Source organism: Drosophila mauritiana, chromosome 3R, assembly GCF_004382145.1.
Source record: "Drosophila mauritiana strain mau12 chromosome 3R, ASM438214v1, whole genome shotgun sequence".
Classification (NCBI taxonomy): domain Eukaryota; kingdom Metazoa; phylum Arthropoda; class Insecta; order Diptera; family Drosophilidae; genus Drosophila; species Drosophila mauritiana.
In genome coordinates, this window is record NC_046670.1 from 5,965,254 (window position 1) to 5,979,635 (window position 14,382).

Sequence of the window (14,382 nt, forward strand, 5' to 3'; positions counted from 1 at the left end):
GATGATATTTGTGTCAAGTAACGATTTTGGTCTTTTTGAATTGTATAAAGTCTACGAGAGTTTCCCGTGTACGGTGATCTGATCTAATGTTAAAGACAGATCTAATGTTGAAGACAGTCACAACAAAAAGTCTGCTCTTTTGATAAAGAAATACATACATAATTAATAAAGTTAAATAATAAGGAGTTTTCTCTTAATTTGTGGTACTTATAGTTCGGGTTTTTTTTTTAAAGTCCCACAAATCATTTTAGGGAAACAAAATTCTATATGATAAGAACGAGCAGATTTTTGGGTTCCTTGTGACTTCACGAGGGCATCTCTATTTTGGGGTAGGACTGTCAAGGCCTTTCTTGGATGGATCGAATTCTTATCTGCCTGTTCCGAATTCATCGTAATCTGGCAAAGTAGAAAATGTTACATGAAATGAGCTACTGCCATAATTCATGGTATGGCGCATGTGAGTGCATATGGGCTCAACAAAGAAAGAGAACTTTGCATTGTGGTGATTAATTAGTTAAAGAACATAAGTAGAATGTACGGCCATATTGTAAATTTAAGCGTCAATCCCAGAGAGACTTGATAAGATTTATCGCAATTATTGGCGACGGATCGTAATCGAAAAAAGTGTCAGACGAAATCAAAGTTTTGACTGATAAAGTTGATGTATAAATTAAACTTCGAGCAGGTATTACGATAAAGTGTGCGTGTTGGTAATAACGTAGATAATATTAACTTGTGATTGTAACTCAATGGGTATGCAACTAATTGTGTACATAGTAACATCCCGCATAACATTTCTAACGGTAACATGCGGTAGATGGACAAACCAGTATTTCAAATGCACGTTCAAATCTTAGGCGGTATTTCTGGGGCCTTCAAAAATCCAAATCTCAGGCCTTATCAATAAATCTCCCTTCAAAAAAAGCAGTGGTCTTTCTCCCACACACTCTCTCTCTCTTTCTCTCACTTGCCGACGCGAGAGAGAAGTATTTCGAATAAATAGGGGCTACCGCAAAATGCTATAGTCACTCGATCGCGTGGGCTCAGAGTTAAAACTTCAGTTTGGCCGATAAGGTTAGTACTCTTGTCGAGTGTTGCCAGATTTCGGCAAGTAAAAGAAGAGAGAGGGTGGCCGCAGGTTGCCACATTGGTCACAGACGAAAAGACAGTGTGCGTGTGAGAGGCGAGTGAGTGTGCGTGCAAAAGAAAGCAGCTGGTGGCAGAATCTCAAATATTGTGAGGAAAATTAATAAACAAAGAGCTGCGCTCACGGCTGAGCACAAATTGCCTGCACGCTCGTCAATTGTCGTTAACTAAGTCAGCAATTGGCAGCCAAACAGTCCACTTCTTCGTCATTTCTCTGCTTCGTTTACTGCGACCATCATCACTCTTGTTTCGGCCGTACAACGTCACGGAATTCGTAAATTGCTCCGCGAGAAAAGCAGGAAAATGCATTTATAAGCTGCCACAAGTGCCGAGAGTGTGATATAATAAAGGCGAGGGCTCCAATTAGTTAACCCCCAGTTGCAAGTAAGCCATTACCTGGTAGGAAGTGCTGTTTAACCTGAGTTGCCCAATAATTTACATCTCCATCAATACTTCGTGTGTGTGTGTGTGTGTGTGAGTGCGCACGCAGGTGTGCGCTAATAACAAAAACAACGTGGTGCACCCTCTCTCCCCCGCTCCGCCACTAACCGGCAAGAAGAGTGATGTATAGTTCTTAACCGTAAATAACCGTAAACAGAAAACAATTGTTGACAAGCGTTTCGCACTTTAAAATCCCCTAACAATGGCTAGTTTCCCAGACGCAATTCACTACTTTTATTGCCTGCGAGAACTGCCATAGAAATAACTATTTTAGGCAGCGGAAAGCGTGTAATTACTGATTTAGTTTTTTTTTTAAACAAACGCATTAACAATGTGAACTGATAAGTATTGCTCTTCTATTTTCAAATTATTGTTATCTGCATTTGGCAATTTTTTGTTGTCAAGTGTTTTGCTTCGCCTGCTTCAATATACAATATAAATTGTTTATGCCCGCTGACTGCGCAAAATGGTACGCAGTTTAAAATATATATTTTCTCTAAATAAACTCATGTTATTTTTTTGGTGCCACTTAATTTGGACACTGAATGGAAATGTTTCGTTTTTTCGATTTCCAATTATCATAATTTACACTGTCCAACTGGGCACTAAAGTGGCAGAGGAACACGTACATACATATGTGGCTGATTATACGGTTATCGGCTAGAATTCCGCTTTTGGGGGCGTGGGTATTGCCGTACAACTGGGTAAACAGAGCAGTCTGCGCCACACAATATAACACAAAAGTGTTCCAATGAACTAGACACCCTCCTCCGTCATTTCGTTGTTACACATTTCCTTCGAGCCACTGCAGCGCGATTAAAGCTCAATTAATGGCGGCTCGATTTGGCCAACTCGGTTACTTATAGTATATGCCAAATGTACCCGACCAAGTGCCACATATAATGTGAAGTAGACATCGCACGATGCTCTCGAGCTCTTTGTCTTTGTTTGCTCCGACTCAATCATCAATGAAGCGATGTGGAAAGCCTTATAGCAGATATGTAGCATCAGTGGGGCAGTCGCGTTTGTCAAGGTGAGCCACTTGGCTCTACATTCAATGTATTGCGTTAAAGAGCAGCCAAGACTGCTCAGGCATCTCGTATACGAAATGCACTTGTAATCGCTTTTACCAAATAAACAGTCCAAAATTTCACATCGATACACGGGTCAATGGTCTCGTGTTTATGTTCAAGTAGTCTTGTTTTCGACCAGCCATATCTAAACGACTACAAAGGCGAACGTATGAATACGTATGCATGCAAAATATCTGCAAGTTCTCTGGGTAAATTGGGCAGAGGCATTTCAATTACTGGACTTCATGAATCACTTAGCTCGTTTTATTTCCTTATATACCCGCATAATATAAGCGAATGTAGTGATTTCAGTAATATTATGGATGCGTTATCAGTTCCCCCCGAGGTAATGCCTCTCGAACTATGTATTTATTTATTGTTTTCTTGTTTTGCCACGCACGTTCCGGGAAGAACAAAACGTGTTACTGTGACTTTGCTCTTGATTATGGTGAAATTCCCCAAATAAAACTATATGGTGTATGGTGCAAAAACCTTAATTATAGCACAAAATTAGTTTGTTTGTTGTGTGCATTATGATAATGCTAATTGAGCTAGAATCACACACAGATGCTCAATTAAATGAAAATGGTGGGAATCATAAGCTGATGCCAGGTGAAACAATCACACAGCAAATACAGATTAGAGCAGTCGACGATGGGCAGTGAACGGGAATATAGCAGCATGTGGAAACTCGAATTAGGTCCAGTCTAACCTCGCCTCTTCTGTGCAGCATGTCTTCGAATGAGGCCTACCACGAGCCGGGTGCCGGTGGAGATGGACCGGGCGGATCGTCTGGCGCATCCGACGGAGGAAGTCAGCGGAGCAACCAGCTGCACCACCAGCAGATACTCAACGAGACGACCTACCTGAAACCCGCCGCCAAGCAGGCCTACTTCAGCGACGAGAAGGTCCTCATACCCGACGATGATAGCACAAACGTAAGACCCGCTTGAATAGTAATGTTACTCAAACTTTATCTAATATCTGGTGATCTGCAGGTGGGTTTCAGCTTTCGCAAGCTGTGGGCCTTCACGGGACCCGGTTTTCTTATGTCCATTGCCTATCTGGACCCCGGCAACATCGAATCCGATATGCAGTCTGGTGCGGCGGCCAAGTACAAGATCTTGTGGGTCTTGCTGTGGGCCACAGTCCTAGGTCTGCTCATGCAACGCTTGGCTGCAAGGTAATTGGGTCTCCGCACCTCGCAAAAAAGATGATAGTATAAGCGTTTATTATCTTCCTGGCAGACTGGGCGTGGTTACAGGCCTGCATCTGGCCGAGATGTGCTACAGACAGTACAAGCGTCTGCCACGTTGGATACTGTGGATAATGATAGAGATAGCCATTATTGGATCCGACATGCAGGAGGTCATTGGCACGGCCATTGCCATATACCTGCTGTCCAACAAAGTGTAAGCAAATCTAATGCAGGGAATATCGCAGTACCCAGTACTCATGCGGTGCTTTCCCCATTTTGTAGAGTGCCTTTGTGGGGCGGAGTGTTGATCACCATTGTTGACACGTTCACGTTCCTGTTTCTGGACAAGTACGGTCTACGCAAGCTGGAGTTCCTATTCGGCACCCTCATCACCATTATGGCTGTCTCATTCGGCTATGAGGTAAGTTTAAAATGCAAAGTTGGAAGAAATAACTTAACTATAGAAAAGTAATCCCCAAAATCAGCAAAAAATCCCCTTGCCAAATGACAATAAAGTAGTCAAGAGAATAAATTACCAGACGTGAGTGCAAATACAAATTGTTTAAACAATTGCAGCGACCGCAATGGCAAATAATTTGTGAGATGCCTTTTTAGGTTTATTTTTGTGATTTTTATTAGTACATTTACATTTGACTTGTCGATTTCTCGATAAAGTTAGCCCGTTAACTAGCCCCATATTCTTACTCCTAAATTTACGACAGCGTCATGTTAACGGGCCAGATTATAAACAATTGTACTTGAGTTTTCTGTCCCAGACGGAGACCCAGATGATTAGATAAGCTGCACTTGCACAATTCGTGGGGTTCTGAGCGGGGGTGCTGGATACTTCATCTTTCGTTTGCCAGGCACATGATGCTGCCGGACATGACTAACAATTCCAGATGTGTATATAATGCCAGTCTTATCAATTAGATTATACAATGCGGAATTGTACAAATACCGAGGGGGGTTTTTGGAGATAATTACAATGGAAAACGTGTGGGTGCTTCGAGGGGATTTTACTACGAGTAACAAGTATTTTGTTATTTCTCCCAATAATCAATTTTAAAATGGTCTTAAGTCCTAATTTATTTTTTCCATATATTTCAGTACATCGTGTCAGCCCCTAATCAAGGAGAAGTTCTCGAGGGAATGTTTGTGCCCTGGTGCTCTAACTGCAATTCGAATGTGTTGCTGCAGGCCGTGGGTGTCGTGGGTGCTGTTATTATGCCGCACAATCTCTACCTGCATTCCGCCTTGGTTAAGGTATAGAAACTAGCTTTTCTGTGACTTCGTAATTACATACCAATTTTCTGTTAACAGTCCCGCGATATAGACCGTCGCCAGACGAAGAAAGTTAGCGAAGCGAATTTTTACTTCTTCATCGAGGCGTCGGTAGCCTTGTTTGTGTCCTTCATCATTAACCTGTTTGTGGTGGCTGTGTTTGCCCATGGCATGTATGGCAAAACTAATAATGATGTGGTAAGTAGACTTTTAAAATACAAATTATGTGTAAAATAATTGCTAACTCTTTGTGGCCCAATAGGTTGAAGTGTGTAAAGACAAGTCGATGTACGAAGATGCCAAAATGTCTTTTGTGGACAATGTGAATGGAACCGCGATCATCGATGCGGATCTATACAAGGGCGGTCTTTTCCTTGGCTGCACATTTGGGGCTGTCGCCATGTACATTTGGGGTGTGGGCATTCTAGCTGCTGGCCAGAGTTCCACCATGACGGGCACATACGCCGGTCAGTTCTCAATGGAAGGCTTCTTGAATCTGCAGTGGCCTCGCTGGTGTCGCGTGCTGGTCACGCGCTGCATTGCCATTATTCCCACCTTCTGCCTGGCCATGTTCAGCAAGATGGAAGATTTGACTAGCATGAACGATATCCTGAATGCGGTAATGTCGCTCCAGCTGCCATTCGCTGCCATACCCACCATCGCCTTCACCTCGTGCGCAGCCATAATGGGCGAGTTTGTTAATGGACTGTAAGTGATACAGACACTTTTAATTGATTATCGTGCATTCTTTAACTTTTTGTATTCACAGGGGCAACAAAATCGTATCCATACTGCTCACCATTGTGGTGATTGGCGTTAATTTGTACTTTGTGGTGGTGCAAGTAGAGAATATGGAAATTAAAGGCGGCTTGCTGGCCCTAGTCTGTGAGTAGTCAATTGCCACAATTTAAACCGAATCTAATGTATTTTTCCTTTTGCCAATTACAGGTATTTTTGCCATTCTGTATATACTTTTCAACCTCTACCTTGTGATACACATGGCTGCCTGCATGGGCAATCAGCGTTTGATGAACAGCCGGGTAAGTACTTGGCCGCAACTAGTTGGGTCACTTATCAAAAGGTCTTAGAGAATCACAAATTAGGCGAACTTTTTGACACATTTTAAAGCATCACAGATACCGCCATAAACGGACTGACTTTATCAAATTACGTGACTGACCACATATGGTTCTTGGGGGCTTTGAGGGCTTATGCCTACTTCATCAACTGGTACTCAAGGTCTTTTCTGTTTACAGTGGGTGCAGCGTTTCGTGTTGCCAAGCCAGAACAGCTTTTCGATAAAGAACGCCAACTCGACGTATGCCAGGTATGTTCCCGATTTTTGATTCCAACCATCCAACCACATAACCATCCACAACACACTCGAATGCACAAACTCTCTCGATCTGCATCTCCTTTCTTAAAAGCTATCTCTTCTAACCCATAGTTTGTGATTATGTTTTTAACCGCTCTGCTTTCAACCAAATTGGCCTACCTTCCCAATTATTCTAATCTTATCTCATCTGTACTTACTTTCTATCTCTAACTGTACTAATCTACATTTGGTTACGATCTCTGAACTGAAACTAAACCCCCAAACCGTATCTTGCTGTGCTCTCTTCTTTCGATTCTTCACAGTGATGTAACCTTAGTTGTAGGCGATTCAGCTACTAACACGGTGAAAGGTCTTGATACCGTCTCGGAGAAAGTGCCTAACTGAATCATCCCGGTGACTCAATCAGGCCAAACTCCCCCACACACCCTTGTGATATTAACACTAAATCACACGCTTAACACTACTAACACGTACCTAGTAGGGCTCTACGCAACCCTTAGCATTTGTAAGGCATGTCTTTAGGGGAACTACGATTGTACATAAAAAGCATTTACCCATCAACGATGGGGTCCTATAGATAGTAAGCTTGACTGCGGTAAGTCTCCGATAATTGCTTAATCGAGCCATGGGTATTATGTACTCATAAGGCTTTGGCGCTTAGCATGTTAAATAAAGTTGCATTTATCACTAAGTATTATTTTAGAAGTCTTTCAATTTATTGGTAATTGGTATTTGGCCATAAGTGCGAATATAAGCCATTTTACGATTGGAATTTGATTGCACATATGTACAAGGAATTAGTACGAAATAAGGAAACAATTAGTAACTACATGTTACATTTGATTAAGTATTAAAATATATTAGATTATTTTAAGTATATTTTTTGTAATGGGCATAAAGCACATTGGGCGTGGCTCATTCATCACCCTAATACCACTAAAATAACTGGAAATCCAAATAAATGTGGGTTATTTTTGAATAATTTTGTATCACAACATATTTCTTTTATTATATGTACTTGGAAACCCTGCTCTCTCTCTGTATGTGTCTGTGTGTTTCACCACTGTCCCCCTCATTATCCGTTCTATCTTATACACCATACACCCTACTCTTATACTCGGTGTGTCTACAAAACGACTGGATTGATTGATGTTTTCCGTTTCCCATTCATTTGTGGTTAATTGAAATGTGCGAAACAAATGTACAAAACAACAACTACAACGAAATCCACCAACTATTCAAATTGACAAAACACAAAAACAAATTTAAACACGAACTCACTCTAAACACGCACACACGCAACGACCACAAAAATGTGTTTTATTTCTGTGAGGAAATGGATTTTTTGGCATTGATACAAACCAATTGAAATTACTTTTCGAAACTTTTGATTGAAATTTTTCAAAATTGATTCCGAAAGAATTGCGCATAATATGCAAAATTTCAATGCAACATAAGCCAAGGCAAAACCAAATCGAAGCCAATTGAAATGGCTGAATTGTAATTGATCAATTGTAGAACGGGTGCCATGACCGTTGAAAAAACTAAGAGGGTACCCAAATAAAAATCCATTTTAGCTCACTTGACTTTAGAAATATCATGGGCAAAATGCGCCGCGCCCCAAAATGTGCTGGTCAAAACTGATTTTTTCTCTTTGCCTGGTGACCCATCAACTTGTACTACTACTACTACTTCGAATCTGGATCGGATCCTGGTTATAATGTATATAGTGAGCTGACGCTTAACGATAATGGAGCCGCAAGAAGCTCCATTCAGAATCCAAACCAGAATCTCACCCAACGAAACCAACTAAGATAGTTTTAAGCGTGATTTCCTCAGCCTTCTGAAGCCGATTTTAATGTTTGAAGCTTACTCCCAAGTACTTTATGTAAATGTTGTAGAAAATGTATGGTCTAAGATTGTGCACTTTAAGTATTTTCCCCTTTTATGATCTGTCTAGCCTATTTATTAAACGAATTGTACGTACTACTCTTTTGTATACATTTTGTTGATATTAGAAGCGTTGTATAAACCATTGTTTACTTTTTAGAACTCGTATGTATAGTAGTAGTCATAATTTATTAACTCTAGAAATAAATGAATTTCATACAATTTTCCAGTATCTTCTCCGGACAATAAAAATACCAATTTCGATGTTGTGTTCTCTGGTGGTTTTTTACTTTCTACTTCGTATACTTGTTTACGTGTGAATTAAAATGTGTTTCTGAATTTCATGATGCGTTTATATCTGTTTGTTTTGGCTAACTTTGTATGTGACTCAAATTGAGTTATAGCTTACTTTAAATGTATCATGTATTTTTATGTTTTTGTATTTACTAAGCTGTTCTACAGCTACAAAGGTTTTCAATATATTGATTTTTTAATCAGTTTAAAATAGCTACTTTTTCTTCGAAATTTACACTTCAATCCAAAAATTGAGGACATCTTGATATATCCTATCCATTTGTATATACAAGATATTAGGTTTATTCGAAACATAGCTGTTTTAATCCTTTGTGCAGGATTTACATGAAAAAATACAAAAATACAAGCAATCGCGAAATACATTATCTTTTATAAGTTTTAGATTTGTTGTACAGGATAAATATGTAAATAGGGATAGCTATTTCTGCTCTTGCAGGTTTCTGTGCAAATATGAGATATGTTTTTAAATTCAGTTTTACTTTCTGAATTTAAGAGAAGATAGTATGTTTACATATAAGTTTGTTAAATAAATAATAAAATCGAAAAGCACAATAAAAAACCATTACTAATTAAATGTATATCAAGGGCATTACTTAAAAAGCGACGGAAACATTTTCGGCGTGTATCTTAAATAAATAAATAAATTGAATAGAAATGTTTGTTAAGTATAAATTGTTTTTGACTCATTGAATTTAAAGTTGCTTTCTATGTCGACCTTCTCAATCGAAGTGAGCCTCTGCAAATTTTCAATGTTTTCTTCTGTAACCTTGTCATAATTAAATTTGCATTGTCGAGAGATTCGCACCCAAATCCACCGGACACTCTCCCCGCATCAACCATCAATCATTATTCATTTATAACAATTTTTTTGCGATTTCCTTGCAGGATTGCCACGAGTTCGGACCAGGAGCCGGAGGGCTTGGCTGGTGAGGATGCGTAGCCATTACTGTGCTGCACTGATTCTGATGGCAGTGAGGAGGTTTGTTTCACCAACAGCAACAACAACGAGCTCGGCTGCCCCAGCAGCAATCTGAACGGAACTGGGGGTCAGCACGTCGTCCTCAGCTAGCGGTGGCATTCGAATTGGTTCCGTGAATGCCGCCGCCTTAACAAACCACTCGACAACGGACACAATGTGGCAGAGTTCTTCGGGGCCAGGTTAAAATCCGGTTCAACCTGGCTGGCGGGGATTGGGTTGGCGTCCGTTGTTGCTTCGGGTATACTTATTTAAGAGGTTCTCCGAGAGGACCTGGGATCAGTGTAACACAATAACTAAATTCTAATTCAAAAGCGTACCAAATGAACTCTACTTACTGAGAAGCGCGAAGAGACAAAATAGAAAATCCATGAGATCGTCTAAATTATCACTAATCGAAGGCACTTTTAATTAAAGCAAATAGTTTAAAAGTCTAATAATAAGGCTGTGAAATTAACTGAGTGTAAATCGAACCACTTCAATTGTCTAATCGTATTTCAATTTGTCTGTAAAATGATATAATTGTATGTCTCTACATTGAACGTATGTGAGTAATTATTTATCAAATGTTTTAAAACGATACTTTGTACTTTGTATTTATTTTGTACTGTTTAACCTAAGAACTCCCTATTTAAAGCTGCACTTTTTAATGGAAACTAAAGGTCCAGAGGAGTCCATCATCTCCTAGATAGTTGCAAAAAAATATTTTAAAAATTGTTGTGTACAAAAATCGCTATAAATAAAGATTTGTATTATATTAAGAAACACCTGCCCCGCTGGTCTTTGTATTCAAGTTTACAAGATTTAAGCTGGAAAGAGCATCTATATACGTTAAAGTTACATGAATCGGAAACCACCGAAAGATATTTTAGGGACTTATGTCATAGCCTACAGATAATTGCTGTTATGTTAAGTTGTATTTAAAATCAGTGTAATGACCGATTAGTTGACTGAAAGTGAAAATGACTGCCCCAAAAGCTTAATGAGGTAATCATTGGATCGCTCCAGCTACAAAGTGTTAGGTGTCAGGTGTCAGGGCGTGGGCGTGGGCGTGGGTATCTAATATATCCATTTATCGAAGTGATTATTGACTGATTTGCATTTGCATGTAACCGGCAATTGTCTGACGATGCTTAATGGCCTATAAAAGCGAATAGTTAGTCACAAGCCACTCATTAATTATCACTAAATCAAATCGAAATGAGACTAATCGTGTTCGTTTGCTGCCTGTGGATGGCTCGAAGTTTGGGGCAGTTGCGTAAGTGAAAGGATATTCCTAGGATACTTAAATGAGCTGTTGGAACTTGTACAACTTTTAGCTCCTGAGATCGAGAAATGCAAGGCTGGCGATTCCATCTGCATAGCGGAAACTGTCACCAGGATTCTGCGCTTGTATCCCAAGGGTCTGCCCTCCATTGGATTGGTTGGTCTGGACTCCATTTGGTTCGAGGATGTCGTCGTCAGTCGGTTGGAACCAGATGGGTCATCTACTTTGGATTTGAAATTCCATAACCTAACCGTAATAGGATTCGCGGACTCCACAGTGGCGGAGGCAAAGGGATTCGAAGCGGATCTGCCGCGGGTCCTCGAGTTGAGTGGCTGGATTCCATTGCTGAAACTCAATGGATATTACGAGATGCGGGGCAGTTTGCTGACCATGCCCATTCATGGCAAAGGTCAAGCCCAGGTGGAGATCAGGGAATGCCGCGTTCGCTGCAAGGTGCGGGTTTTGGAGGATCTCCGAGACGATGGCAAGCTATACGCCGGAATATCCAAGGTCAAGTGCTTGCTGGATGTGCAGGGGTAATGTCGCACTTTAAACTGATTTCCAAATGATTTCTAACAAAAAGTCTCCTTGTCAGCATGCACTTGAATTTCGAAAATCTTTTCAACAATCCTGAAATGAGCGATGCCATGAACGCTGTGGCCAACACAAAGTGGCTGGAAATTTGGCATACCCTTCGCAGGGGTATCACCTCTGCAGTGGATCAGTTGGTCGAGTCGATTCTCAAGCGAGTAGCTAACAAGTTACCATATGACGATTTCTATAGAGACTAGAAGTACCATGCATATTTGGTTTAAGCCTAGCTCTAAAAACATTTATAAGAAATGGTTAAATATTATTTCTTATTATTACTGTTTTTCAAATGTGTATGGTCGAGCTTACAAATCAAAAGCATTTTCAATTTGTTGTGGAGGATGGCTTAATCTGCAAGTATTATATTTTAATAATATTATCCTGTGGACCACACTAAGAGTATTCAATTCAATGTATTCATCTCATTAAATTATTTTGGTCTTTGTTTATGTCTCTTTCTTGCGGATACGTGCAGATACTACCTCTCAATTCACTATAATAATATAAACGTTTTATGATGTAATGGTCTAAAACTTGTTAAAGCTATAATATAGCTTTAAAATGAATAGTTTAACTTTAAGATTTGCCATTGAAAAAATGCAATTCAGCTTGGCATGTCTCGCAATAGTAGATTTCTTGGCTTAAGCCGATGAATTACGTAAGACTTTACAGAATCTGTAAACGTGATCCCACGAATTTACATTTTAAACAGCTACTGGGATTGAAAAGTGAGAAAGCGGAGATCTATAGGAAACCACTGGACGGTTTTGAGAATTTGAGTGACCAAAGGTTTTATGGTATTAGGCACATCGCTATGACCAAGATTCAGATCCGAGGCGTCCACAGATTGAGATACATTGCCAAATAACCACAGCACGGTTTCTATTCATATCTTAATTTCTCGGCTTCATAAAAAATGTTATGGGTGAATGCAAATCTGATTTTCAGAACGTTGGGTTTGTTGCTCAGTTCTTTCTTAATGTCGAAAACAAAGGATATGCTTAGTCCTAGTATTTTCATAGATCGGCATATTGAAATCTTTTCTTATTACACAGCACAGTTTGGTTTTTAGTTGGATTCAGCACAATAATAATCTCTTCGGGGACAACACTGATCATTCCGTGATCGTTAACGAATATTATTAGTAATAATTTTGAGGAGTATTGGATCGATCTCGAACCGGATTTCGTAATTGTAAAACTAAATGTTTCTTTAAATCTGTTAAGTCAACTACGTTTACTTGATTTCTGTGTTGCAACTGCGTTAATCGATTGAAAATCTTGTTCAGGTGTGGTGAAAGCTTGGGAATCGGAAGCTTTTAAGCTGAGATCTCATTCTAAGGGGTGAGATCGAAACGGGCGTTAATTTAAGCAATTAATTAAATTTATTTCAGCACTGAGAAGAAAAAATTACCTAAACATTAGTATATGTATTACAAACTGTGTTGTAATCAGTACACTTATAAATGATTTTTTCAGTGAGTGTAACACGTTGGTAACACGTTATGATAATAGGCACTGCTTAGATTTCCTTATGAATGTTCCGCCACTACAACAAATCCGATTGAATCACAAAGTAGTTGGCATCGGCTATGCAAGTGCATCGGTCTACTGAGAGCTTAAGCGTTACCTGTGGAGTATTCGAGTTTATTTCGCTGTCAGATGCATTTCCTGGCCTACGTGATTATAACGATTCAGCTGTTCGGTGGACTGCATGGCCAGAAGTTGCGTGGGTATCTTAATCAAATGCCCTTGATTGAGCCGGCTAAACAAGATCATCTTCCACAGCTGCCAAGGTGAAAAAATGTCACTACGGTGACGGAAAGTGCCTGGTGGAGTCGGCAAATGCACTTCTGAAAGATTTTCCAAAAGGCATTCCCGAGATCGATCTGAAACCCTTCAATGTGCTGCCCGTGAGGGATTGGGTGCTGGTCAACGATTCACAGGTGGGCGGTGCCTGGTACTACTTCAATCTAATCAATCAGATCAACTACGGCTTCGAGAACACCACGATCACGGAGATCAGGGGATTCGACAAGGATCCCACCACTACCAAGATCGAAATTCACGGCAAGATTCCCCGACTGGTTTACAAGGGCGACTATGTGGCCAAGGGTCGGATGCTCTGGTTCGTCGATATTCACTCTCAGGGAACGTCGGAGTCGGATTTCCTCAATTTTCAGTTCGTTCTTACGCTGAAAGTGCGCGTCGAGTACAGAAACAACAAGAGATATTTAAAGATCTACGAGCTAGTTCCTAATATAAGGCTGGACCGGTGAGTCTACTAGATATATCTATACTCATTCTTATTGTAATACCCTACATTATTTTCTTTCTAATCCTAGCTGGATAATGTGGCTAGACAACTTCTTTCCCGACAATGAAGACCTGACCATTGCAGTTAACAATCTGTTCAACCGGAATTGGGTGGAGTTCTGGAACGAACTGGAGCCGGGTATTCTGCGTTTGTTCGAAACCGTCTTTTTAAGTCTATTTGAGGATTTATTCGAAAAAGTACCATACGATAATCTGTTCCTAGCCGATGAAGACTCAAAATAATCTTAAGTTTCAATATTGTTTACCTAAACGTTTTTGCTAGTAAAAATAAAGTAGGATATTCGTAAATTTTGTGCTAAGAGCACCTTATTATACCCCGTATGTGATCAGTTTGAGGGGAAAAATATGTATATGATAGGAAAACTGGTTCTCGATTTATGCGCATTCCTGCCAGGTTTGTTGGCCTTTGAAAACTGCAATTGCAATATAAGAGTCATACTTGTTATAAATTGTTAGTTTATTAGCCAATTGAATTAGTGGCAATACAAGTTTAGAAATGGTGCAATTGATCTTGGATCTGATTCCTCAA

At 40.0% G+C, this 14,382-nt stretch overlaps 3 protein-coding genes across 4 annotated transcripts; all 3 read left to right on the top strand.

Moving 5' to 3' along the window:
• The first annotated feature begins 1,168 nt into the window (after positions 1-1,168).
• On the top strand, positions 1,169-10,424 carry LOC117143148 (protein Malvolio). Of its 2 annotated transcripts, none has more exons than XM_033307645.1 (12): positions 1,169-1,530; positions 3,391-3,598; positions 3,659-3,843; positions 3,908-4,072; positions 4,141-4,279; positions 4,969-5,124; positions 5,182-5,340; positions 5,405-5,850; positions 5,912-6,027; positions 6,091-6,182; positions 6,399-6,469; positions 8,209-8,756. In XM_033307645.1, the coding sequence occupies exons 2-12, from the start codon at positions 3,392-3,394 to the stop codon at positions 8,294-8,296; spliced, it is 1,824 nt and encodes a 607-aa protein (XP_033163536.1). In that variant the 5' UTR covers positions 1,169-1,530; position 3,391; the 3' UTR covers positions 8,297-8,756. The 2 variants fall into 2 exon arrangements, with proteins under 2 accessions (XP_033163536.1, XP_033163537.1); XM_033307646.1 differs by lacking the exon at positions 8,209-8,756 and adding an exon at positions 9,569-10,424 and having other exon boundaries at positions 1,170-1,530.
• A 53-nt stretch (positions 10,425-10,477) lies between these two features.
• Positions 10,478-12,773, top strand: LOC117143149. The gene is made up of 3 exons (XM_033307647.1): positions 10,478-10,917; positions 10,979-11,462; positions 11,522-12,773. The coding sequence occupies exons 1-3, from the start codon at positions 10,860-10,862 to the stop codon at positions 11,715-11,717; spliced, it is 738 nt and encodes a 245-aa protein (XP_033163538.1). The 5' UTR covers positions 10,478-10,859; the 3' UTR covers positions 11,718-12,773.
• A 336-nt stretch (positions 12,774-13,109) lies between these two features.
• LOC117143911 (protein takeout) lies at positions 13,110-14,167 on the top strand. The gene is made up of 3 exons (XM_033308825.1): positions 13,110-13,245; positions 13,305-13,791; positions 13,862-14,167. The coding sequence occupies exons 1-3, from the start codon at positions 13,179-13,181 to the stop codon at positions 14,073-14,075; spliced, it is 768 nt and encodes a 255-aa protein (XP_033164716.1). The 5' UTR covers positions 13,110-13,178; the 3' UTR covers positions 14,076-14,167.
• Positions 14,168-14,382: the final 215 nt, after the last annotated feature.